The sequence below is a fragment of the Lonchura striata genome, chromosome 3, assembly GCF_046129695.1.
Source record: "Lonchura striata isolate bLonStr1 chromosome 3, bLonStr1.mat, whole genome shotgun sequence".
In the NCBI taxonomy this organism is placed as follows: Eukaryota; Metazoa; Chordata; class Aves; order Passeriformes; family Estrildidae; genus Lonchura; species Lonchura striata.
This window is the reverse complement of record NC_134605.1, coordinates 47,149,999-47,177,896: the sequence shown is the minus strand read 5'-3', so window position 1 is coordinate 47,177,896 and position 27,898 is coordinate 47,149,999. Positions and strand designations below refer to the sequence as shown.

At 34.6% G+C, this 27,898-nt stretch overlaps 1 protein-coding gene across 3 annotated transcripts in view; it reads right to left on the bottom strand.

The window, feature by feature from the left end:
* Positions 1-27,898, bottom strand: part of FMN2 (formin 2) — a 160,365-nt gene that overhangs the window by 110,420 nt on the left and 22,047 nt on the right. For 2 of the 3 annotated variants that reach the window (XM_077782124.1, XM_077782126.1), the window contains exons 3-5: positions 19,263-19,410; positions 15,639-15,700; positions 3,084-3,116 (exon numbers count right to left, since the gene is read on the bottom strand). In XM_077782124.1, the coding sequence (XP_077638250.1) occupies positions 3,084-3,116; positions 15,639-15,700; positions 19,263-19,410 (243 nt within the window). The remainder of the gene's footprint in view (positions 1-3,083; positions 3,117-15,638; positions 15,701-19,262; positions 19,411-27,898) is intronic. The other variant, XM_077782125.1, reaches the window with a different exon arrangement.

Here is a 27,898-nt window from a genome sequence, read left to right as displayed (position 1 = left end):
GATAACATTCATCACCATATAAAAACTAAATTTGGATCAAGAATACTAGTATTCCAGAGGTTCAAAAATAAGAGTTATGTCAAGGCTTTAAAAAGTGAGAAATCATTTTGGCTAGCTACATTTTAAGTGGAAGAAGATTAAGAAAATTACTTGCTTATATATAATACTACCTTCATCAGTACAAGCATATTTTAGACTGTGATTATACTTGTCAAAAGCAGAAATCAGTAGCAACCCCTCCCTCCCTGCAAATACTGACAGAAAATAACCAACCGCTGAGCACAAGTACTGAAAGCATTTGCCTACACGTGGATATGAAGACATGGTGGTGGGAAGGTTCAGCATTACTTTAATTCTGTTAATTGGAAAAAAATGTTAAGTGTTTCTTTAAAGGGATGACCATGAGCAGCAAACTCAGCATAGTATTGACTGCTGCATTTCAATATAAACCTTAATGGTACAACACAGATCAGGAATGCAGAACACTACAAACACTATCTTCTGGAAAGCAGATAAATCTCAGAACAGAACAATTATGCTTTTCTCCAGACAGCATGACTAGGAAAGAAAAGAATAAAAAAAGGAGAACTTTCATCCTACTTCAAATGGATAACTCCTCTGCCAAGTGACAGACTGTGATAGGAAAGATTCCTGCTTGGAATGGTTATTCTGTATTTGACATGTTACACATTTTTTATCTCTTTCTCTAAAGCATCCGATTCTGCTTGCTGTAGACTAAGTAGAGGAACCATTAACCTTAAAGACACATTAATTCCTACAAATTTAAAGAAATACCTGTAATAAACTGTACTAAATTTAATGGCTATGTCCTTTCATCCAAACCTGCCAGAAGAAGTAATCTTGTCTAAAAATAGCCATTTGTGCTTATTCAGGATTGATGAAAATATAGACTTTATCTTATAACAAAAATATCTTCTAATAAAAATAATTTTCTATCTACATACATTTACTATTTATTGCTTTTGTTTCTTCTTTCAATTTAAAATATTAACTAGCACTTCAAGTATTTAGTTGAATTAAGAGGGTCATGCAACAGGTTTTACAAGTGGCTACAGCAAAACTCAAGTGGCTTTTTATTTCCTCTTACCAAATCGTATGCATCTCAGATGAGACCATAGGCTTTCTTAATAGGAAATATTTAAAATATTCAAATTATAGGTTTTGTAAAGAAGACTACAAATAAACATACAATGCTTGATATACCAATTGCCTTGATTCATTTCGGGAAAATATTTTTCTCATCTTTTGGCACATGAAACTATTAAAGGTAATTTTTTCTTCATGGAAAAGAAAGTTATAACTTCCAGCTGGGGATCATTAATAAAATATAATGTTCAATAATAGTTTAAAACTGTTTCTGCAGAAAATCTGTTTTCAGACTTAAAATTTCAATTTCTTATTTATTTCAGAATTTCTTAGATGCCCTAAAGCAATCCCAGAAGTAAAGCAGCAACAACATTTAAACCAGTTATTGCTTGATTTTGAAGTACTGTTATCAAAAAACTTACAATCTCTTAGATTGTTTGAACTTTTTGGAACAGCAGTTTGAACAAAAGGTTGTGTATTACTACTAGGTCTCCCCACCACAGGTTGACAAAAAATGTAAAAAAGAGAAAGGAACATGAAAAAATGAATAATGAAGGAATTAACACAGACATAATAACAAACAGTACAATAAGAAGCAAAAAAGGCTGATAAAGGCATTCCCATTGCAATTACTCGTGGTGCTTCAGTCCATCCAGTTTCCATAAATAACTCAATACTTCATAGCAGCAACAGTTTTGTTGAAGAATTTCTTAATAAAGGAGAAATACAATATTGTTTATCCCTTTCTTTCATCTACTCTTATCCCCCTACCAGTCACCTGCAAATACAATAAGGCCTATGAGTTCTTCAAAAGGCAACACTATCAAAGGAAACGTGTTGCTAGGCCACACACCAGTTTTCAGCTGACATCAAATCCAGTTTCCCCAGACTGTAATTCTCCTAAGCTCCCATTTTATACTGTAAGAACACTCCACAAAGATTTTATAAGAGACACAGTAAATTCATTTCTGCCATAAACAAAGTGCAGCCAACAGGATTAGGCACAATATTCAATGGCTCTGAAGAGATTTGCCTTAAAAATGGCTGATCTCAGAACAGTTCACTGTTTTAAACACTCTTTTAGTCGGGAGATTAGATTCAATTTTTACCAAGAAAAAGTAATTCTTCAATACAGTAATTCTATGTTAGCTGCAGAAAAAACCTAGAATCCACTCTTCTACAAGACAATTTACCCTGCAGATAACGAAATATCTTTCAAGAGAAGAACTATTTTATAAAGTTTTTTAAAAATAAGCAATGCAATGAGATGAATTAGCAATTCAGACAAGAAATGAAAATGTCCTGGATGAACTAAGGGGGCTACTTAGCCATGCCCTAAGAAGCAGCATTTCTGCTATCCTTGAGATACAGCATTTCAAATAAGCTGTTGATTTCCTATTTTGTTATACCTAACAATCATCAACATATCCAGGTTTTCATAGAAACAGCATTAGTATGAACAAACAAGACTTTGATGTGAATGAAGAGATATTTATCCAGAGGATATGATGTACTTAAATTTATTTGGTCTAAAAAACAAGGAAACCAAAAGCAAAGCAAAACACAACCCCAGTATTTATGTGTTTCAGTAATTATTTTAGACAGACATTTTTCATTTAGACTTTTAAGAAGCCCTCAGAGCAGTTTAATTAGATTTTTGCCTTTGTCCTAGTTCAAAGTTGATCTCTAGATTTCAAAGGGCTTATCAAAGAAGAAGGAAATCAAGACCTTATAAATCCAATCAGAAATGAATATTCTACTATTTCCTTAGAGAATAAGCAAGAGAATACTTAATTTTTCATACATGTAAAAGATGGTCAAAAGCTGTTGACAAGGATCAGAAGACTGAGATTAAAAAACCCACACACACATAATGAAAAGAAGCTTCATTTTCAATCCAGGGGACAATTCCACAGCAGAAACCTATGGGGTTTAAAAGAGATATGAGCAAACTCTGTCTTGTCTAGAGTTCTTACCCAGGACCCAGGTACTGTGGAACAGTCTTCTTTCTGTAAAGAAAGAAAGAAAGGTGGAAGCTTAACCCTTGCTTTATCCAGGTGGCTTGAGAATGAAAGAGTGAACAGGAAAAAGCAGTTCAGAGGTGTGTGGCTATAGAGCAGTGCCCAGCATGTCTCAAACAGGCTGTACATGTTCCATGTGCAATGAGTTGGATACTCAATCTGGCACAGATCTCTTTGGGCTGCACCAACAAGATTGTGTGTAAATGGATCTGGAAATATTTGCTTTGCTGGCTAAAGGTTGTATGCTTGGATCTGCACATGTACATTGCATAGAATTCATTCCAATCTTGTCATGTTTTCCACATGTGCATTTCAGATGTACAGCATAAAGCTGATCTATATAGACAGAACATGTCCAGGATCTTCAAACATATAAAAGATCAGAGTGCAGCTACCTCTTTCTATGGAGTTGACAACCTAGTTTGTCAGATGAGTGACTGAAACCTATAGGCCCTTCTAAAACTAAATTTCCAGGCCGGAAAAAACCCCCACATCTGTAAAATTTAGCCATAGGCTATGTATGTATAGACATGCATATATGAGCGTCTCTATAATATACTTGTCTATATCTTTCTAACTCAGCTTTCACTCACTTACATGCTTTATGAAGTCATAAAGTATCTTTTTTAAATAAAATAAACATAATGACAGTTCTTGTTGGTTATATTAGCATATATGAAAAATAAAGGAATATTATAGCATAGTTTTAGAAGTTAATACCTTACACTATTACAAGTCAAAAAGTTGCATCAGCAGTTTGATAATTTTCAGCAATTTGTCACTTAGAGTCATGAAATTTCCTCTCTGGATGGAATTTATATTTAGATTATAGGATTATATTTGCTTTGATTTCTCTTTTTTTTTTTTTTTTCAAAAAGCTCGACTTTTTAATTTCCCTACATCACAATTCACTAATCAGAGTCTATGCTGCTACCTAGTTGCAAGAACAAACAGGAAATAGAGGTATACAGTGAAACAGAATTAGGACGGCAAAATAAGGCCTCTCGGGTCTTCTAGTAAGTGTGCCTGGGGGCACTTGGTGGCACCAGCAGTGCTGCACAGGAACTTGGAAGGATGCTCTTTCCAACCGCTCTGTTAATAAATGCTGCTTTTCTACGCGAAGTGAAACATTTTTGAACGCGCACGCTCACCGAATGGCACAAAGTAGAGCCACAGTAAGAATTTAATTCAGTCAGAGAAATGTGATCTCTAATCAGGTTTCTCTCTTTAAAGCTGTCTCATTTTCAAAGCTACTTCTTGCAACTGTAGATCGACCTTAAGAAAAGGAGACACAACATTTAACAGGCATTTTTAGTGCTACAGTCATTGGTAAATGAGAAGTACTGGTGGAGACTTGATTTGCATTCAAACAAACTAACATCCATCTAATTAATTATAACATTTCACTTAATCTCAAGGCCCATTGCAGCATTTTATTTTTACAGCAGTAGAAATTGAGTCAAAAGTTGGCAAACTTGCCAATAGCATAAGGGAGAATTGCTGAAGGAGTAGAATTAGTATGGGATACTAGTTTCTTCCTCAGACTATCTGATTAAACCTTTTTGAAGCTTTTACTATTCTGAGGGTGCACAAGGGGTACACTTTTTCACAGTAGTCCATCTTTCTTCCTACAACCACAAGGAAGTGATGCAGAGATCCCCAGTATAGCAATGAACAAGCAAGCCCTGAAACAAAAACAGTGTTGTGCATTGCCCGTCTGAAGTCATAAAACTTATTTGGTACGTGTGAGCTACTCTCCCACTCTGTGACACATTGCAACAGATGGATTACACCAGCCTGCACAAGGCTGGCAGTGGACTATGTAGCTCTTCCTGTCCTGAAGAGCTGGGACACATCTAATCAATCTACTGGTTTTGTCACACCTATTGTGTGTGACAAAAAACCCCAAACCATTGCATACAGAGATCAATAATTATTGAAATTTTGATAGTTCAAATAAACTAACACAGAATCAACAGGGAACATACACCTTTGAAGAAAGATGCATGCATTGCAAATGATGACTTGGAAAGCTGGAAGTCAGAGGAAAAATGAGCTTAGTTTCTTGAAGTTTCTGTTCCTGAACAGTTTGAATTCCTTATCCCTGAGCTAACCATATTTCAAGGGATAAGATCTCAGTACTATACATTACCCATTTAAATAAATAATCAACTTGAGATACATCAAAGATTGAAAGAGTTTTCTCTCTTTAAGGTGTAACTCTTAATTTAGTGGAAAAATAACCTTAGGTTATCCCCAGGTTTTACTATGATAGAAACCTCAAAAGAATTTTCATAGACTACAGACTAGACAAGGTAAAATAAAAATCTCACAGAACCACCGACCACCCGAGGAGATGCATAGGAGTCAAGTTTAATTTCTGTAGTATTACACAGTATTACTTTAAACCTTCACAAATAACACTTTTGGAAGCTTAACCCTCACTATCCTGGTAGCTTGAGTATGAAAGAGTGAGCAGGAAAAAAAATACAGTGAGAGGTGTATGGCTATAGAAGAGTTTCCAGCATTTCTCAAACAGGCTGTGCATGTCCACATGCAATGAGCAATGTTCTGACTATTCAGGCTGAAAAACCAACCAAAAAGTCCCTCTCAAATTTTGAATGTTTCCGTCCTGGCCTAGATTAAATTTCATTATTAGGAAGGCATGAAACAATACAGAAATAAATAAGACTTAAAAAGGGGTTTACTATCCACATAGCTCAATTTAGCTCAGAAATTCATTTAACTATCACTCTATCACTCATCCAACATAAAACAAGCATGTAAATGAGACTAAGTACTGAAAGAAAAGCTGAACTTTATTAATTTTAATATAACATTATGTTACCTGTTTTTGGTGTCTTTTAATTGTTGTGCTGTGGATTGCAAAGAGACTGCTAGTTCAGATGAAAAGATAACTAGAATCTAGCCACTTAAGTCAACAGTCTATAAGCAATAGGTACCTTAAAAGTCAAAGATTTCCTTAAAAGTTGGGATAAAAACTGTCTGGATTTATTTTCTCCTCTGTGTTAGATTGCTTACTGAAATGCCTAACACATGATTAATATGATTAATTGCTTCCTTTCTTCTGTCACCTGTGTTTTTTCTAAAGTATTTCAACTATGGTACTAAAGTGTTTGGTTAGTTTTCCTGTGTGTCCAGGCCAAGGCAACAACTCATCTCATTATGTTAAAACAAAGTCTGGCATACCTTGAACATCACTGCATTGACATATTAGAGAAAGGTATAGAACACTTTCACCCCAGACCTCTCCCTGATTTTCAATTCTACTTGAATTGTCCAGCAACCTGGAAAGCACTGTGCAAACTAATTCTATTATTTTCATGCTCTTTATATGCAACAATTGTAAGCTTTTATGCTAGAAATAACAATATGGATTCTTTGAGCCAAAACGTGAACATTATTGGTTTCAATTTGAAGGGCTTGGAAAGCCTTTAAGCTCTAGTAGGGAAGATCAAGAAAGGCAATGATTTTTCAGATGAGCTTTGTCACATTCTGATAAGCAACTGTCCAGAGTATGATACTTCTACACAGTACTTGCCCTTTTCATCTAGAGTTCAGCCAGACCACAAAATGGGAGGTTCACATGTTGCTTTTGTCTTGGGCTTCCAATAGGGAATAAGCAGCAAAAAATATCCACAGTATGAATAAATCTGTGTAGATACACTGAAGCATGAGCCTACTACTCACAACAGAAAAGGTTTGGAGAAATGGAAAGAGAGCCTCCACACATGTATCCATGAACATACTGAAGGCAGGGGCCTGAAAGTCACTCATCTTCTTTAACTCTTTAGAAGCATGAAAGCTATATTAGAAACAAAGCTGTATCACTTTGAGTGAAAAAACTTTTAAAAAAGTCAATAGGAATAAAGTAATCAAAAATGAGCTTGAATTATTGAGAAGTTAATTAAAAACTTTCTGGTATCATGAACATAAAAAAAAAATCCAATTTGTATATTTAGAAAAAGTTGAATAATCATAATGAGCAATTACACATTTTGGAATATTCAAGTTAGTTTTTATGAATAGTTTTGGGTTTGCTCTCTAAAAAATAAATACAAAGAAAAACAGGTATTCAAAATACAGAAAAGGAAATTAAAAGTGTTTTTACTGGTTTCACTTATACTAACTTAGGATGGAAAATGTAATAACTTTTAATCTAAATGTAAGTAGAAGATAAACTGATTACTCTGTCTTGTATCCAGAGTAGAAATTATTCTCAGCCTTACATTTAAGTTCTCATTTAGGTTTGGCAGTATATAATTGTTTGCTTGGTTTTCTTTCCTTTTTTTTTTTTTATTATTTAGAGAATTTTTAAGTTAAATGAGTACTTATTTTTACTAAGAAAAGCATTTCTTATCTCCCTTCTACATAGAGGGTCCTGTATAAAATCTCAGGATTTAAACCACTAAAGTGTAGCACTTGATATTTAATGCCAAGAGAAATATAAGAAGAACTTGAAACAGTTCTCACTTTTGTGTGGAGGAGATCTTTTAAATAGTTTAAGTCCATGTGCCAAATGAAATGTCCTGCTAGGAATGTTACAAAAAGTTTTCTTTTCACATACTGACTGATATGTACACACACACACACAGACTTACACACATATACTTTTTCAAAATGCTTTCCTGTATTTCATGTAATTTCTTCATTTATTCTCTTCAATTTCTGTGGAATTCTTTTTTAAAAAAATCTTGAGAGTAAATAGTATACTACCAAGAATATTCTACATAATCCAAGTGTAGTATGTTACCATTGAACAAACAAAATCTGTTTTCACCCCAAAAGATGAGAGAAATTTCATAAGTAAATAATGGAACTTACAGTACAAGTAATATTTTAGTATAAAAGGAATTTATAGATTTTCATCTGAAATAGGATTTCTCATTTAAAGAATTTAAGAAAAAATTGTATTTTAATAATTAATGAATACAGTTTATACATTTTGCTCTAACCACGATTGTATAGATGACATAAGCACTACCTCAAATTTATCTATTTTCATAAGTAAGAATGGTGAGGAGTCAGAGGAGAAGAGTAAACAATTGACTTTTCAATAAATATATAGCTATCATGCGTTTGCATTGACTTCTTCCTAAGGAAGTTACAGTACTCTGTTATTATTTTACAAGAAACTCACTGTAAAAGGCAAGAGAAGAAATGCATTAACACCTGGAATAAAACACAGACAGAAAAGCGATAATTCTTTCTATATAATCCCTATCCCACAGGTGTCCTTTTTCAAGAAGTGAAAGTATCTCACATAACAGTCAAGGGTTTAAAGCATTGCCAAACAATTCTTGTTAAAATAAAGTATTTTCTCAATTTTACTCTCATTCTCATTTTCCTCTCAATTATTGCCCAAACCCTAACAATGGTACTGCATGTCCAAGAATTTGTACCTAAAACGACAAAAAAAAAAAAATCTTTGTCTAAGTATAAAGCATAGTCAAAACGGAAAAAGAAGAATGCTCATCATGATACAAGGATGCAAAATCTACATTACTATTGTTGTTACTATTATTAATATACATTCTCATAAAATCTGATGAAGAAGCTGTGAAATGAGATTAATTACAAGAACTTGACCCACATTTTCTGAAGAATTTTAATCAATATTGAGAGGACTTGAATCGGAAAAACTCACAGGAAATACAGGTTTTTAGAGCACACATTTACTCTCTTTTAGCTGTTATCAAAACATTGCATGAGAAACAGAGCAAGACTTGCCATTTTACCACAGACTAGGCAAAGCAGGAAATACATACCACCACTACCTCATACCCATACTCAGAGATGAGCAAAGTCCTGAGAAAAACCACCAAACATCAAAGCTAACCTTGCTTGGAGGAGGGCATTAGTGGAAAAGAGTTTGTACATCGTGACCTCCTAACATCCACTCAACACTGAACTGTGCTGATTTTAATGTGTTTCAGAACTATGATATATGACTGTTTCAATAAAAGTGGAAAAAGAGAATAAAGAATCTTTGAAACTAAAATGAGCATAGAAGTACAACATCTTGACATTAACTTTAAGAACACAGATTAGAGAAAACAAATTTTAGTCTTGCCATGACTAGGAGGAAGAGTGAAAAAATGGGTTATTGCAACTCCACTGAAAATAATAAAATGTATTGTTTCTTTTAAAAAGGCAAACAGTGCCTTCAAGCAAAATAACAGAAGTCAATCCAAGTATTGTGAAGTCTGGATATAATACAAAACACTAATATTTGTTCTGAGAATTAACTGCTTACATTTTTCTACCACACAGGCATGACATTCTATACTCCTGTTTTTTCATTTAAATATGTAGTCTGTGATTTATATTCTATGTATTTGTCAATTAATTATGTTTGATGCAATTTTTTTCCTTTTTTTTTTTTTTTAACTTCTGCCTCATCAGACCTAGATAGAAAATGGGTTCACAATTGTGGCTGAAGAAACAAATTTCATCTTCAACAGAATATTGACATCTTTATTTAAATGATAGTAATTCATTGATAATTTTTTAATTATCACTCCAAAGATAGTCATCCAGAAGGCCAGTAGACCAAACCAAATGTTTTCATTTTACTGGTTTAAAAAAACTAGCTAACCAAAACAGTGACAGAGCAGTGCTTTCTAAATATTTAGTGTTTTGAGGGGTTGGGAAAGTAGAGGATCTGCTTTGAGAGATGCTCAGATTGCTAAATCTTGGTTAGATTAAATGAAGCAGCTGTATGTACATTCTAAAGGCTAACTTATTAATTAGCAGAAAGCCACTCCCTTGACTCGGACCAAAAAAAATTAAAAAAATAAAAAAAAAAGAAATTTAAATTCCCGCTGTAGGGTGTCTGCAGGGCTGTCTGGGAATGACTTGCAAGTGCCTTGCAATCCATTAAAAATACTTAACTGCCATCTAGTGGCTCAGTAGGCAGACTTCTTTAGGAAGTTCTTCAGACTCTCTAAATAAGTACTTCTTCCCTCGTTTCTGATATTTCTATTTGTCTTCTCGCCCTTCTTTCATGGCCAAAGGAACCCCAACAGTATCAGATGACAGTATTTAATTACAAACTGTCAGATGACAGTATTTAATTACAAACTGGCTGCTCGCCGTGTAGGCAGCAGCACAGATTGGAATGGACAGTCTCTGTTTAAGCTATAATAAGGTCTCAACTCAGACACTCTCCTTCATATGTCAAAAAGCTTAGTTGATTTACCTGCTACAGTTTTAGGAAATAAAACATCTATTTGTGCTTGTAAGGCTTTCTGAAAAAAAAATCAAAAAATAAACTTGAAAAAGGCAGCATGCTTGAACTGAAAAGTACCTTTCAATATTAAGAATCTAAGAATGCCATCAATAAAACTTGAAACTTCTGCATAAAAATTATGTTTCATAAAATATTATGTTTCAACATAAAATACTTGATTTGCACTTAACTTGTCCTGGAGTTCGATATGGTTAAATTCCACTTTACTGTCTTTAGCAAAATATTCTACATTTCAGCAGTTCCTATGACCCTGGCAGTAAATTCTCCTACCAGGTTTGTATCACCTTGTTTCCTACAAACTTTCTTACCTTTCTGCATGTTTCTGATAAAACATCATTTACTCTAAATGCTAGCAAGAAAACACCATCTATCTACATATGCTTCCCAAAATTCAACTGCTTAAAGCTAAGCTACAGAATTCTAACATTGGATCTACAATTAGAATATAAGTTCCTCCACATCACATATTACAAAACTGGGTTTACATTTTGCAAGATAAAAAACCCCAGAGAAATACCACTGACTTCTTTAAACTTTTTTTTTTTTCTGAATTTTGGGTATGCTGGCATGATTTTGCAGAAAGTTCACATTGGTACTGTTCTTAAAAGGAGATATACACTTCTATTCATTATCACTTGATTCATATGAAAACATCAAAATATATTATCTTCTGTCATAATCCTTTATTTCCTCAATGAGATAACTGTATATTATAGATCCTTTTGAATATGTCATACATTTTTTTGGTTGGATTTTTTTTACTCAACTATGCTATTTATTTTTCCCTGCTGAAATCTAAGACTCTGGCAGTCATCTTTGTAGGAAAATAATTTAGAGTAACTATTCATTGCTTCCTCAAACCTTCCCTTCCCCCTTACAAAAAGTAACCTGTCAAAAAGCAAAAGGATGGGAGGGGAATGACACTTCACCACAGGTTTTTTTTTAATATCTCAAGAAAGAACATGCAGAATTGGACGGTGTTAAAAGTGCCACAGCCACAGAGCTGTTTGTGAGCCAAAGAGGAAGGGTTCCCAATTTTCCTCAGGCTCCCGTTGAAGCCAGTGGTTCACTAGTCTTGTCTGTAGTTGGTCTATGTGCTGTAACACCAAAACCAAACAGGTTTTATACCAGACTGCAAGTGTCATAACAGTCTAAAGCAGGTTTATAAAATCTCACCTTTTAAAAAATTCTTTCATTTCAGATTAATTCAGATTAATTTCAGAATAAACTTCTATCTACCTTCTTTGTCTTGCCTTCACCTATAAAGAATAATCCCTAAAATTTCTTTTAAGAGAGATCTTTAGGTAGCATGCATGTTTCTGAGACAAATTCTAGTGGTGACATTTTATAATAATGAAAAGTAAATTCCAGTCCCACCAACGTTTTATACTTTTTAAACAGACTGATTATGTATTTATCTTAAAGGATTTCAGAACCTTTTTTCTTGTATTACTAAGTGTCAAAATTGGAACATTTCCAATATCCTAAGCTATTACCCTAAGGAATAATCATAGTCAAAAACTAGTGTAAGAAGAAAGGTCTCTACTGAAAGAGGAGTCACCAGTAAAATGGGGTGGTTAGGAATATTCTAAAGATGCACTCCATGAGTCTGTTTTTATAAAGCAGAAAGTATCTTCAAGATGGCAAAACTTGGCTTGCAATTTATTTTTTTAAGATTAGCATTGTTTCCCTATGATATTGCTGGAAAGTATGCCTATAGAATATGCAGTAGAAACCCATCTTCAACAGCTCAGAACTGCCAAAATTTTGTCTGGCTTTTAGTACCAGTGGAAATACTTGGAATTCCAAAAAAGGCATATAATTTTGGCTGAGGATTTATTTGTTGGGTAAAATGTGGTGAACCAAACCAAACTAAGACAGAAATATTATGAGCATAAGAATTTTTTGATGACAAGCTTTTCTGATGTAAACATAGTTTAAATAGTCAGTGTAAACTATCTTATAACCAAACTGTTAAAGACTGCAACAGTCTGGCAAAACCTCCTCTCCTGAGGTGGGATTACAAGGACCAGGCACGAAGTGGCATGAAGTATTCATTATATCTGGATGCTGACAAGTAAATAAATGTAATTAGGACTTTGTTTTTAAAATTGTGTGGTCCACAGAAAAGACTCTCATCACAAATGATCAAACATAGAAGTTTAAAATAATTTTATAATGTGGTGTATAAGAAAATGCTTTTAAGTGCCTTTCAAACAACTTAATGTTTCTGGCTCTGCGATGTCCCACTACTAACCAAAGCCTAGTTTACATGTACTCATTTTACAATTATTCTTTTTTTCTTAAGCTTTTTGATAAGGATCTATTTTTACCTACCATGTAAACAAAATCAAGCTACTCTGAAAAGTGAGTTAAAATGTAATGAAAATTGCAAGGACAGTACGAGATCAGGGGTACAAACAGAACAGAAATTGGCTCTTCCACAAAGCATGGCTGTTAAATTTAAAGATCAGGTTTGAAGCTGGAGTTTCTAAATTAGGCCACTCAATTTTCCTCTTCTTCTTTCTCTAAAGGAGTTAAGCCTAACAAAATGTTCTCTGTTCGTACTGGGAAGACTAAGCAGACATTGTTGCTATTTGGCATTTCAAAGGCAGGACTTGAAATGGCTGCCAATTTTTCTTACTTTTCTACCACTTAACAATTCCTGTATTAAAAGCAAGCACACCCCCACATCCTCATTTATATGTAGCTGTAATTTAGAAAAAATAGATATTTCTCACTCAAAAAAAACACTCTTAAAAAAGTTTAGAAAATATGCTGTAAAACACTCAGTTTATATATAAATTTGTAAAGACAAGAAAATGGAGAGGATATATATGAAGAAGCCTCTTCAAGTGACAACAAAGTATACAATCCAGGCTGTATTACTTGGGCATTAAATTTAAAATTATTCTGATTATTTTTGTTAATTGTTTATCCTGAGATAATTTATCACCACATCATTTTACAATTGTGCTCTGGCCAATAATATTTGATTATATTAATAGTATGTAGAAAATGTCTTTTCTCAGAGAAAGAAGAAGGAAGATGTTGTAAGAAGACTTAGTTTGTCAATTTAAATTTTAAACTAGAGCTCTCTTTTTTTATGTATGAAAAGAAAAAGAGAAAAATCATCTACTAGGCTAACTTCAGCCAACGCTTTATTTTTTCATAAATTAAAACTGCAGACCACACAAGAGGGTAGTTCTCTAATAGAAACATATTCATCACTTAAAAATTGTGCAAATAACACCAAGAATAATCTGATTGCAGTACAGGAATTACCTAAGAAACATGATGGCCATACTACTTTCTAGATGTTTTTATAGATTGATGATTTATATCTATGAACACCAATAGATAAGTAGAATATGCTTGACTGCTTGGGACACCACAGAAATAATTTAAACATATGACAACATGCTATCCACATACAGTTCCTCAAAAGAAAAAAATCGCCACCCTGATTTTTAAAATAAACCAGAATGATGATGACATAATACAGCAAAAACTTGAGATTAGTTTCTGCAAGTGAGGTAATCCTGTTAGTCCTGCAGGTCATTGATGAATAATAGTATAGAACAGAAGAAGTTCATGTTGCTGCCATAAGAGATCATCACAGAGTAAGAGGGATGGGGATATACTAAACACTAACAAATGGAATGCAGGGATTGGACAACATACTAGGTTAGTTCTAAAAATAAACTTCCCAATCACAAGTAAATGCCATTCAAGCAATCACACAGTACTCCATTGCTGCTGGCTAAACTTCATTCTCATAGGAATTCTCATATTTTATCTATTTAAAAAAAGTGACTACATATTCATAAACCTATTTCAATTACTTATATTTCCAATAAGAAAACCATTTATATAGGTCCTTCCTTGCAATGAATTATAATACTAGAGACTGATAAATATGCTCCTTACATGCGTCAACTTTCTGTAACTATAGGGGAAAAGTGCTTTTCCACAATTAATAATAGAAACCATTATTAGTGAAACCTGGGTGACTGAAATATAAAAATAGCATGAGAAAAATATATTTTAGGTTAAACTTAAAATACCAGAATGAAGAATTATTTTGTAATATTATTTTAATTCATGAGCTACAGTTTAAAATTGTTCCAGATTATGAAGTTAGAATAATTTAGCTAAGCAGCTAAATGAACTCTTTAAAGTGGTTTGGCAAGACAAGCCATAAAGGTAATACACATACTCTCCCCACCTATGGCTCACAAAATATGCGATCAAGCCCAAATGAAATTTACAGGTCTAATGTTCAGTAGTATGCATTTAACTTCACATTCCTTATTTTTCCCTGAAAAGCAAATTATAGACTATTTTCACAAATACAAATGCTGTTTGATATACAGTGATGCTTATATTTTCCTATCACTGACACAAAAAGCCCCAAAACAAATACCAAAACCCAAAAAAAAAAAACCTTAAACACCACAATAAAACACCCAGCAAACCAAAAGAAACAAAAAATATCCCATAAAAAAGAAGCCCAAAACAAACCTAAAGGGGGAAACGAGGGAAACAAGCTGGGAAACAGAGGAGGAAGAGCAGAGACTCCAAGAGCTTTTGGTCACTGCTTGTTTTAAACCAATATTTCAGAACTGAGCCTTCCTTCTAATGAATTCCACAACTGAATAGTGTTATCCACAAGTGAGATAAATCTGTTTCTTGTTGAGGAAACAGAATCTGAAGTTCCTCAGCCCCATTAAACTGCACCACCTTTTATAGAACATGCATGGTAACATGCTAAAAAAAATACAATAGACTGTATATCTGTGGCATAAGTCCAACCCAGACTGTCCCAGTATTACATTATCTCCTTTTCAAGTCCAGCATGCCCTCTAAACCTGTTCACATACTATCACTGCTGTAAGCTTGATGAGAGAGTCAGAAAATAATCCCTGCCACTATTAATTACATGCTCTTTTGTAGATTAACTATTATAATATGATATTTTATAAATATTCCTCTGCCATCAGAGGGTTAACTTACTTTTGAGTGGGCAGTAACATTTTGTAAGAATCACCTTAGGCAGGCAGGAACCTTCAATCCTTACACCTAGATACACTATAGACTATATAGAACACCCTCACTTTAGAATTTTTTTCATACAGAATATTTAATACACAAAACTATTTCAAAAATATCTGAAAATAAGTACTGCTTTTTTGCTCTTTTTGAAAACTGATAAAACATTTCTGTTAGAATCTTACCTGTGCCCGCTGTACACTATCTGTGCATTGCTTCTCTTTTTCTAGGACTGTAGATTTCAACTCTGAATTTGAAAAGAAGATACAGATTTTTAAATTATATAAATAAAAAAAACTCATTGATCTTTTGAAATACACATTAAGGAATTCATTAAAGGAGTGTCAAGTTAAAAGAATCTTAACTGTCCCATTTTCCAAAGGATCCCAAAAATTACCTCAAGATTACTCTTGCCAACTAAGTTTTCCTTTCTTCCACTACCACAGAAATTTGAAAACTCCACAATGACATAGCTACTAATAGAGATCTTAAAAATAGAGCAAAACATAAGACACTCCGCACCTATATCCTATTTCTTATTTTAAAACCAGATTACTTTTCTGACCTTAAAAACTACTCTGTGCCTCATTTTCCTTGCCTTATAGGAAATAATCAGGAAAAGGAAAACAAACAAGCAAACAACTCCACAGCAGCTACAAAGTGCAAAGATCTTTAATCAGTTTAGGAGCTACAGCTAATGATGCCTCTTTACTGATCATAGCCCAGTTATTTACACATAAAAAGAACAGAAGTGTTTTTCTTACACCTGCCCAGAGACTATAGGTGTGGCATCTTTCCTACATGTTTAAAGGTACCATTATTCAACAGGGAAAACTCTTGATTGTTTGCAGAAAGAGTGAAGCAGCTCTGAACCAGAGCTTCTGGATTTGTAATTTCTGGACATTTGGCCTCCTCACAGCTTTCTGACAATCCCAGCTGTTGAGAAGTGAGACATACAAGGAAGACGTTTCATTGCAAGTGTGAGTTATGTCACAGGGCTTGAAAATTAACAACCCACAACTTTTTTTACCTTGATATGGATAAACTGCATCTAGGAAGAAATAATTCCTCATTTAGATTTTAGATTTCTCTGTGTTTGAGAGAAGTGTTAGTATCTCTTTGATCTTTGCTCACAAGAGATTTATTCTATGTTGATTTTCTAGTGTTAGACATGCACCCGCAATGCTGAATATTTTCTGCTGTGCAAATTAGCACAACTACCTCCCTTACACAAAAGTGCTTAAGAAAAGAGGAACAGACCACGCCTATATACTGGTCAATATTTAACAATATGACAGCTTATTATCTAGCTTATTTTTACCTCAGAAATATTACCCTCCTAAAAAGGACCAAATTCATATTAGGTATTTCCAAATGTCTGTTTTTAAATAAATAACCAACCTAAAAAATCCCCAAACAACAATAATCAACCTGACCAAACACACTGCCCCAAAAATTCCCAACCACTACAACAGCCCTTTTCACACATTCAGCAATGCTTCACATGATACAGAGCATACAGCAACACTATTAAATACAAACTATACTAAACAGATTATTAACTACTTTGCTAATTTAGGATGGATTACCTAAAACCTTGAAGAATTTTGTCTCTTGACTTAAACCTTGAGGGCCTACTATTTTTCTAATGCTAATTTATATAATAAAAACAAAGATTCTATAAAAACATCCTGCTGCATCCTCTCTCAATCAATGCTTTTGTCTAAAATGCATGTTTTTGTTTATGAGGTATTTCTAATGTCAATATCTCTTTAATCCAGGCAGCAATAATTATATATAAAAAAATTACATAATTTAAACCTTAAAAAAATATTTGTCCACTATACACTGCAAAGGCGTAAATACACAAAATAACTTAGCCACAAATTTTGAAGACAGTGTTTATCCTCAGGTTTCACAAGACTCACCTCCAGCTTCTTTCAAATGGCAGGCATGTGAACAATTAAAGAAAGTTAAATTATTCATCTGCCTGAGTTGTATTCAAAAGAATTATAACTTTTCCTTTTCCTCCATGTCCTACATTGAAGAATCACACCAAAATTTCAATAAATACACCTTAAGAACTACTTATATTAAATTTAGAAAAACTCCCAATGCAGAATTTTTGGCTTTGTTTCTAACTTTATTTCTTAATATTTTTGCAGTTTTTTTGAGAGGGCTGTGGATGAGAAAAGGAAGAGATAAGTCCTGTACACATTATATCTGTGTAGTAGTAGGTATAATAAACAGAAAAACACAGGATGGAAACAAATCACATACAAAATAAATACATTTTAAAATTAGTAGTATTGTCCTTTTGATAGAAATACTCTTCTAAGTGTATCTTTAAATTTCAAAATATTTTATGTTATCAACATTCTTCTAGATTTTAGAGAAACAAAACTCTTGTTGACTTACACTAACCTCTGCTGGGTTAAAACCTCAAAACAATTTAATTTGAAATGCACCTTTTGTTTTTTCCAATGCACAGTATATTTATAAATAGTGTGATCATGCATCCATTAGGTAAGTCTGCCAGCTGAGACATCTCTAGGAGTAGATGGCAGCGAATTCTACCACCACATATGGCAGCACTTTCATTGAATGCAGCATAAAACAGGAAATCATTGGTTAAAACCTGAACTAGCTCAACAATGCAGCACTGCAGAGTTCCACTCTCTGAATTGTGTCAGTGAGATGGATGGAGAAAAATTTCCTTGATCTCCAATAGAGTTCCTTTGGTAAAAAGCATAGCATTAAACAGAATAATACAGCAGTATTGCATTTTTGTTGGCATCACTTTTGCTTGTGAACACTGAAATAAGTGATACCAGTAAAAGTAAAATGTTGCCATGGTAAAAGGTGTCTGTGCATGAAATACTTTGGTCATGCTCCAGAGGAAGTGGCAGAGAAGTCCCAAAGAGAAGCAAATCTGAAATTAACTCCACCCAAAGTCTACAAGTAATACAAAGAGATCTGTTGAAATAATGACTTAACTCTTCAATTCTGAGCAATGAAAAGGAGGAATGGAAAGGAATGAAAAATTTGAGACTACCCAGTGGCTCTCCACGCACAGCATGGAGATGAATGCAGTCTACAGTTTTGAGAGCTGCTGAATACTAATTAATAGGAAGCAAAGCTTCCAAGAGCCTGTGGTATTTATGGGTCAACACCACTAACAGAAAACAGGCTTGAAATCATCTTTTAAATTTTTTTGTCAACTAAAAGGGAGTTTTTTTTCTTGTTTGGTTTTAATTATCAGTGTCAACAAAGCTCTTAAAGAGCATGAAGAAGACTACGGAAATTCATCTGGTAGCATAACCCCACAAATTTTAAGGTAAACTGACTTTGTAAACAAGTCTTTATTTTTTCAGATACATTTTTCCTACCCTTCTGTCAGCACAGGACTGCGGAATCTACAAAGGAATACCTTACACCACTCTAATAATTTTCAGTATAGCACCAGTTGACTGGCTTCTGAATTGCTCATATTTTTAAGAAAAATGAACTCATATCTCATAGCTAAGAAGGTATGTATACTGGAAAAGAATAAAGATCACAGCACCTGGCAAAATCCATTATTTAACAGATGCCAGGTACACATCTTGGTTGCTAACAAAAAGAATGCTCTTTTGGCAAATATTTTTTATTAGATTCATACTAGCTGACATTATTTCTGAGGCTACTCCAAGATTCTCAAAACCAGGTGTTTGTTAGTAGCTAAGATACTAAGTTTATATTTCAGATTCTAGAGCACAGCAGCTTCCTATATACTATACATTTATCTTTTCTGTATCCAAGAACTGTACCTTCTTCTGAACTTTTGAGCCTTTGTTCTTCATCTGGAGGTTTGGGTGGAGGCCACGCAGATGGAATTCTCCTTGGAAAACTTCCTTCAATGTAATCTCTTGAATGTGTGGGTTGGCTAACTGCAGCCCAAGTATAAAGCTGGTCTTGCTGTGATTAAAAAAAAAAAAAAAAAAACAACCAGTGGAAAAGTTCATATAGAAAGACAAGGTCAAAATAGCTAAGCTTTTGTTTCCAGTACAAATAACTCAACATCCTCCATATCAAGACAGACTTGGTTTTATGCTCTTCAGTCTGATAAAGACTTAAGATAAATCTATATTAAAATAGTTTTGTTCATTAACAACAGAAAATTAACCTTTTCCTTTTCTACAACCCAACAATATGTTAAGATACAGTTCAGCACTTTTTTGAGTAAGAAACTCACACTTCTTTTTTTACAGTGATAACACATTCTGTCCATCATGACTGCACTTTGTTACATATGGCCAGTTGAATGGCTTGGGGGGAAATATTTCTCCCCACACTGTACATAATTGTTTTACACCAAACACACAAGCAAGGAAAATGAACACAATTATTTCAGCAGAAATTAAACTGATATATTCACTCTTTGCAGCCCTATTTTTATCATTTTCATTTTAATATTTTTTGAAAAGCAGGTAAAAAAGGTGGATTTTCTTTTGGGGTAAAATGAAAAAAACCAAACCAACAGCTAAAGGTATTCTCAGTCCTTTGCTTAAAATTATATCGTTATTGCTCAACAGCTTTGAGTTTGAGTCTATGATTAAAAGTAGGACACAGTTTCTGATGAAAACTAGGGCAGACTTCTGCTTTAAGCTAACAGCAAGATTTTAGATGACCACAATTCAAGTAGTTATTCTTGTAAATATTCTTCTCCTAGTCTGCATCAACATTCACAACTTGTAATTAAACTTTTAGAATACTGTAAATTCTATAGAGAACATTCACAGCAATTGGACAACTAAATTTCCTGGAAAATTATCTGGAAAGATGCAAATACTGTAGCACAAAACTAGAAAAAAATCAAGTCACAGGATAAAAATACAGTCCTATCACATTAATACCTTCTTACAAAGATGATGTTCATTAGACTTCATCCATTCTACTGCTTATGTAAAAGCTGGTACTTATTTCATTTTTAGATTAAGACTATTAAAAAAAAAAAAATAGACAGATAATAAACCTTGAAGAGATATGCAGGAGTAAGAAGAAAATGCTGCTTGTTTTGGAATAATCACTATTCTAAGTTTCTACTTGCCTAAAAATAAATTGTTGTAAGAGTAAAAATGTTCCATTGGGAGCAACTTACATGGAGCAGACAAATGCTGGTAATAATGTAAAAACCTTTGTTTTACAGAGGGTGCCTCAGTCAGAGTGAAAGGAAGCTCTTTAGACCTTTCCAGTACGAAAAACATGGCAAAAATCCAGACACATACATTGACTTTAAATAAAGGTAAAAATAAATTGATAAAAAACTTAATAAAAAATAACATCAGGTTCTTTACACAGCCTTGAACTCCATGATCCTCGAAAAGCCTGTCCCTTAGAGTAGCATTTTTGTGCTACTCTATTAGAACATCTGAAAAGGCTTGATTAGTGCAGTCTTTTGAGTCACTTAATTCTTTCCCTTTGTCTATTTCCAGTTTTTTAGAGGACATATATTTGAGTTTCTTCCCAGTTTCCAGTACTGTTTGAGTTAGATGGAGAGGGACTTGTACCTGTGCATGTTGTGTGAAGAAAAATTCTGGATTTGCTATTAGTCATGTTCCTGCACCATTTAAATCTCAAAAATGAAGGGGAAAATAAAACTTGAAAAAAGTCATTGAGACAAACGAGAACAATGTTTTTGTTGCCCTCTCTAGCATCCAGGGAACACAGGGAAGAACATGCTCTGCACAGGGTTAACTGGCTAAGCACAGATGACTTTTAATAGGATTACATGTAGGGTTATAGGGCAGTAAAACAAAAGACAACTGACTGTAGGTAATGTTGGCATAACATAAATGAGGAAGACAAACAGTTAAACTGCTCCTGGACATGACATTTCACCATGCCAGTTCTTTAATGATATAATACAATAATTTCACAACAGATTATTGAAATAAGATTAGTCTACATGAATCAAGATGTATTTAAAAAAAGCTCAGAATTATTGTACAGATGGTATATATTATGAAGGTAAGAAAATACAAAGTACCTATGTTCTTGCTGATATAATTTATGGCATATAAAATATGAGCAGTCATAAATTAAAGCATCATGCAACTTCATAAAAAACTCTTAATCCAACATGGGAGCTTTGTGAGTAAAAAAGACAATATTTTTTTTGTTTGCATCGCATTTGGGGGGGATTTCTTTGTTTTCTATTTAATACAGAGAAGAACAATACAATGACTCATGTAACGAAAATTTAAAAATGGAAATGTGGATTTTCAAAAATGCCTCCAAGGGACTTGCACTATAATGAAAGCATAATTATAGAGACAAGGTATTTAACAACAACTACTTTCAGATTACTTGCAAGTTGATAAATGCTATTTGAAATATGAAAAACCCTCATGCCCTCATGACAGAAAGGTAGTCTGAAGTTCTGAATGGCAAGCTGATAGTCCATAAATTACACTTGAAAAGGGAAAAGATTAACCCCATCTCTACTTTCATGCCCTTCAAAAGATACAAATTGTTTGAATATCCTAATTCCTATGTACTGAAGCTACGGTCCAACACCTAATCCTCTATGTTTTGTCTTTAGATCCTTGTCAGTTAATTTCTCATTTTTCAAATCTGATAATTTCATAAATGTGCATGATTTTTAGAACTATTTGAAGAAAGAAATATGTAAATCTGTGATGCTGAAGTCCCAAGCAAAAAACCAAAATAATCCAAATTAAAAAAATCAGATTTGTTTTTGGTATTAATAACTAAAAAGCAATTGTCCATGAACCATGATTTCCACTTTCAAATTTTTCTCCTATAATCTTTTCATTTCAGAGGCAATTTTTACTAAATATCATTGTACATACAGTCAGTGAATATGCTTACCGTGATCAAGTTTTGGACACATCTGGAATTTCCCCTTCATCTTGCTCAAACTCCACTATTTAGTCTTTAAAGCATCTCTTTTGAGGGAAAAAAAAAAATCACATACATGTTCTATAGTAATGAATGATCCCGGTCTTATTTATTCAGACTCGTATCTGAGCAGACGCTGGAAGCTTCAAGCTGCCTGAGTCCAGTGCACTAAACATGATGTCAAGAAGAGTTCTTGTTTCCACACATCCTTACACAGCACTTTCCACTGGTTCTTAAAAGTGCAGAGCATCTGCACATGGGCGAGGCAAACTGCCTGCAGGATCTGATGGTACCTAATCAATATACATTTTACCACTTATAGATGCTAGCATTTCAAATCACAGAGTCAGGTCTGTAGTTTAACTCACTCTCTTCCCAGACAGCTCTGAGTATGCACAGAGTATGCTTTTTTTACAACTTTTCATTCTCTAATACCACAGCATTACACTTCAACTATGTAATAAATTAAATATCAAATATTCTCTTCACTGCTCGAGCTGGAGATTCTTTCTGGCTTATCCTTAAAAATGGAAATGAATGTTGGAAGCTGCTCAAACAAAGGCCCCTAGCAACTGCCATGTAGGGCCATGAGTTAGACCTGCAGCAAACATCATAAGCCATTCTAGCAGGCCTGGACCTTTCAGAAAAGGGGTCGCACATTTTTCACACAGAGACCAGTTTTGTTCCCTGGACCACAGACTGAATTGCAGATTAGTATATCCCTCATTACAGGAATATAATATGCAACCTTGAATGTGAGCTATATTGCTTCTGGAGATATACAGGTAGTACAACCATCTGCTCAATGTCATTTAGTTTTTAATCAGCTGTTGATCTGCTTCCAGTTAAAAGAACAAAAACAGCCATTGTGAGAAAGGCTTAAGAGAGGTAAAGGAGATGGGATTGACAAAGCAATAGGTGTATGCACCTTTTCCCCAAATGGCTGCAAAAGCATGTATTAGATCAAGGGGGAAAAACAATCTTACCAGAAGTATATAGAAAATTCTCAAGGAAAAATGCCAAAGCACAGTCAGGTGGGAAAGGTGAGGCAGAAGAGCAGTGCAATGCTCTAGTATTGGGTAGCAGTAGAGGGAGGAAGCACTTTAGCAGTACCTCTAAACTTTCTTACATGAGAGCGCATTGGTACTAAAGTGCCTGCTGGTTCCGTATTGAGCTGTGATGTAATAGGGCTCTATTTTGCAGAACATTTTTTTAATAGTAAACTTGAAAATTTTTTCACTAGAACTATAAACATTTGAAGTTATCCCGAAAAGGGGAGAAGTGTTGGCATCTTCTCAGGCAAGTATAAATGGGCCAGGAGTAAACACAGAGCAGTGGGCATGAGAAGGTTCCTACTCATCAAGTCATTCTGGATGACATTCTTTCAGTGGGAAGAAGTTGAAGAATGAGGAGAGGAAAAAGTATAACTGCATTTAAGATGTAATGAGAAAAACTCATGGAGGAATTCCATTTTATGTTACTTAGGATAAGATGGGACCAAACTCCACAACTCGGAGGTGTTTTCCAGGCTTAGAGCTCCAAAGAGCTTGTCCAAATTTTTACATAATTTCTTGGCATTTAGTCAGTTACAAGTGTGTGGAAATAATTATTTTTTTTCCATTCAGGAGATTTAATAATTTTAGCATACAGCCTCTAAAATGAAGGAAAGTCAACTGCATGTTCTGCACTGCATACAAAGAGTTAATTATAGAAGCAAGGTTTTAGTTTGAGAAACTAGAGCCAGACTACCTCAAAATGCTCTTATCAGCAGGAGACTGCTTTATTTTAAGCAGCTTTTAAAATAAAGAAATCAATACTTTTAAGAATGGGGAAAGTGGTTTACTTTTTGAGGACAGGTTCAGTAACAAAGCTCTGTCTTGCCACTGACAGAACCAGAGCAGTGATTAAACATGGCCCTTGACTTGCGCTACCTTTGGCTGCACTAGTGAGCACAGATGCTTTCCAAGATTGGAAACCAGCAAGTCCTTCATAACACTGTAACTTTATCCTCATGAACTAAATTTGTACATAAGCATTTTACCTGAGTCAAAGGGTTTTATTCTTTTCAGGGAACCAATGCGCCTCAATAATTAATTAAAAAACATTTAAATTGTCAAAAATCACGAAACATTTATTTCCCATTAAATGACTTCAACCTCCTCAACCAAAAAGAAAAAAACATGTTTGATCCCATCAAACTTCACTCAGGATTCATCACTATATCCCAGGAGAGGCAAAAAAGCTGACAGCCCTGCAGTTAGAGCTCTCACTGGGAAAGGAAATCAGAAAACTAAATTTCAGATTTTTACATCTATTCTCATTCTGTTACAGTGTTGTCTTGGTCTTCCTGTTCCCCAGTAACTTCTACATTTATCAGAACTGAATAGGTTTACCTAGTGAATAGTTGAAAGTTTACTGTAAACTTTCCTTGGAAAAAGGAGCAGTGGCTATCCTGCAAGAAAACAGGTCAAGATCTAGTCTCTCTGCACATCCGACTGGAACAGCCACTTGGAAGGCCAAATTCCAAGACCACCAGATTATCAGCTACTACTGACATGACCTGAGGGTTTGTCTTCTCATTGACTCACCAGAAAATGTAAGCTGAGATAAGAAGCTTTCTCATGTTTTCATTTACACTGACACAGTTCTTCCATAAGTTTGGACTCTGAAAAAATTGAATCCCGCAAATCAAACTGCTTCCTTAGAAAATTTCTCTATGTGATCTGACAATGTAATTTTTACTATTGTAAGAACTCTCTGCAATATATATGCTAGGCAATATATATGCAAATTCAACCCTCAATTTATTTACAATTCCAAGTGAGAAAACACATCTTTTTATGACTGACATTCTGAAGAAAGAGAATTAATCTACAGAAAGTCATAAAATAGAAATATCTCTCGAGGTGACAGGCTGACCACCACCTTCATCATATGCACAATACTAAAAAATTTAAACAGGTGGTGTAAACTTAACATTCAGTTTATGGCTCTTGAGGCAATTTTTCAGTAGAACAAGCAAGTTATTAATGTTCATTGCAAAAAAAACCCAAAAAAACCTGAAAACCTAGCAACATCCTACACATAAAACATCTAAGTTGAAAGTGCATATTGTAGCATCACCACAAGGAAGCAGAACAAAGAAAGAGAAAGAAGAAAAGAGTAAAAGGAGAAGACCTCAGGGCCTGAGCTAAAAACAGTAATTTTTTTTTTTTTTTCAGAATGGAAGTGGGGAAGTAGCATAAGAACAATACTTCAACCTGTCCTGGTTTGTAAGATAAGCTTGTATTCTATTTGCCATCTGTTGGAGGTTGGGCAGGTTTGTTATCTCTTCCAAGAACAATGGTTTGCTCCGAAGAGGTAATGGTTTGTTAATGGGCCATTGACTGATTCAATGCAGGGCTGGTAACGTAACACCATCCCATTGTGAGATGCTCCACCCAGAGGGGGAAGCCAAGCACTCTTTTATGGTATAAAGTGGTACCTTTTGGGAGACAGAGCAGCTCTCTCTTTGCGGGATTTCCCAGAGAAGCAGCTCCTTCGGCAAGACTCCCGAGAGAAGCGGCTGGAGCGCGGTGAGGTGGCGGCGGCGGCACTCGGAGGCGGCCCCGGCGCAGAGGAAGACCGGCCCCACTGCCACCAGATCTTCAGAGAAAACTATACCCTTCTAAAGATCACCACTGCAGCTACAATTCATCAGCCACTGCAAGAGGAGCAGCTATCATTTCAACCGGACTGGTACCAACACCCCAAATCCTCAGGTTGTGGACTTTATCACTAGTTTTGTCTGTACCAATTGCATTTGCCTTTTTAAATTGTTATCTAGTTTTCTCCTAGTAAAGAATTGTTACTCCCATTCCCATATCTTTGCCTGAGAGCCTTTTACTTTAAAAAGCCTGGTAATTCGGAGGGAGGGGGGTTACCTTTTCCATTGCACAGGAGGCTTTTGCCCTCCTTCACAGACTCCTGTCTTGTCAAACCAAAACACAACCCAATGATCAATCAACTGTTTGCATTGTGCTACACTCAAAAACATTCAGAATTGCTCACCACAAAAGACAAAGTATCACTAAGTGTGACTGACAATGGAAGAGGAGACATGGGTGCTATGATTTGGCCAAAATGAACTGCTATGGCAACCTACACTACAAGCATTAAAACAGCAGATTAACCATCTGTTTTTTCTGCTCTAGTCCACAATTTTCACTTGTTCACTTTTACAGTCTTATTCACTATTAACTCCAATGTACTATGACAAAATCAAGTACTCCAATGTACTGCTCTGAGATGGGCCTGCATTCAGTCTTACATATTATATGTCCAAGCATTGAAGTATACTTGAATAAAGCTGCATGCATCGTTGGCAGCTATGTGCTGCAGTTTGGAATTAGAGTTCTCCCAGCTGATGTCAGTACTTGGGAAAGTTCTTTGCAAACTGATCACTAGTATCTTGGATCTCTGTCTTCTGAGAAAATAGTCTATTTGAAATCTGTTTTTCTATTAATTTTTAGACTGATATCAGCAGGGCAAATAAGTTAAAATTAAGTCAAGCCTTCATGTCACTAATTTCTCTTCCTTCTGGCTTGCAAAGTCCCACCATCTGCTCCTACTCAGCAGAAAGAAAGCAGCATCTTTATTTCCTTCGAAAGCATTTGCATCACCACAGGTGGCCAGGAGATAATAGGAAAACAGCCATTTTTTGCAGCATTTGCCATTCATGCTGTCTCTCTGCTTCCTTGGGGAAGCATTATTTCAGAAACAGATGACAGCCTAGTCATCTGTTTCTGAAATAATGTTCCTTTTTCCCAGGCATCATAACTGCAAATGGCACAAGGGGAAGTGCCTATCCCAAACTGTCAAACATGACTGTATAAAATCACATCATAACACAGAAAAAAAAAAGATATCATCCAGAAGACTTTATTTAGCCCTTTCATTATAGAATGTGCTGAAACTGTTAATAAATCAAGAAGGCATTAACAGCTGTACTCAACACAGTAAGAGTATTAAATAGAAGCACTGAAAAGAGATTTAAAGATATAGCTAAGTCAAAATCAAATCATAAACAAAGAAAGATGAAATAAGATATTTTTTTAGTGCCACTTGAAAAACAGTCGTTACTGGACCTTTCAGTGTGAAATAGAGATTAAGTTCTTCAAACAAGGAATTCAGTATGAATATTAAGGTATGCTTGGCTTTCTTCTCAAAAGCACTTACAAAATTATAAAAGAAAGACCCTATCACAAAATTTTTCATTCAGAATTTAGGCGTTTTAAACCTAATGCTCAGAAACAACACAAAGTTACTTGAAAATCTTGTCAGAAGAAAAGTAGGAACTTGCTATGAAAGAAAAAACTGCCTGTAACTTAAGTCTATACAGCGTGAACTGGAAAATCTGAAACAGGAAGTCATAATTACGGACTACACATCCACAGTGCGTGTTAATTGCAACTTCTGGATAAAGTTCAAACAGCAAGTACTGTCAGTATTTCTTAGCACTGAGATGTTAAAGAAAGTTGCCTCATATTGATAGGAAAATGCC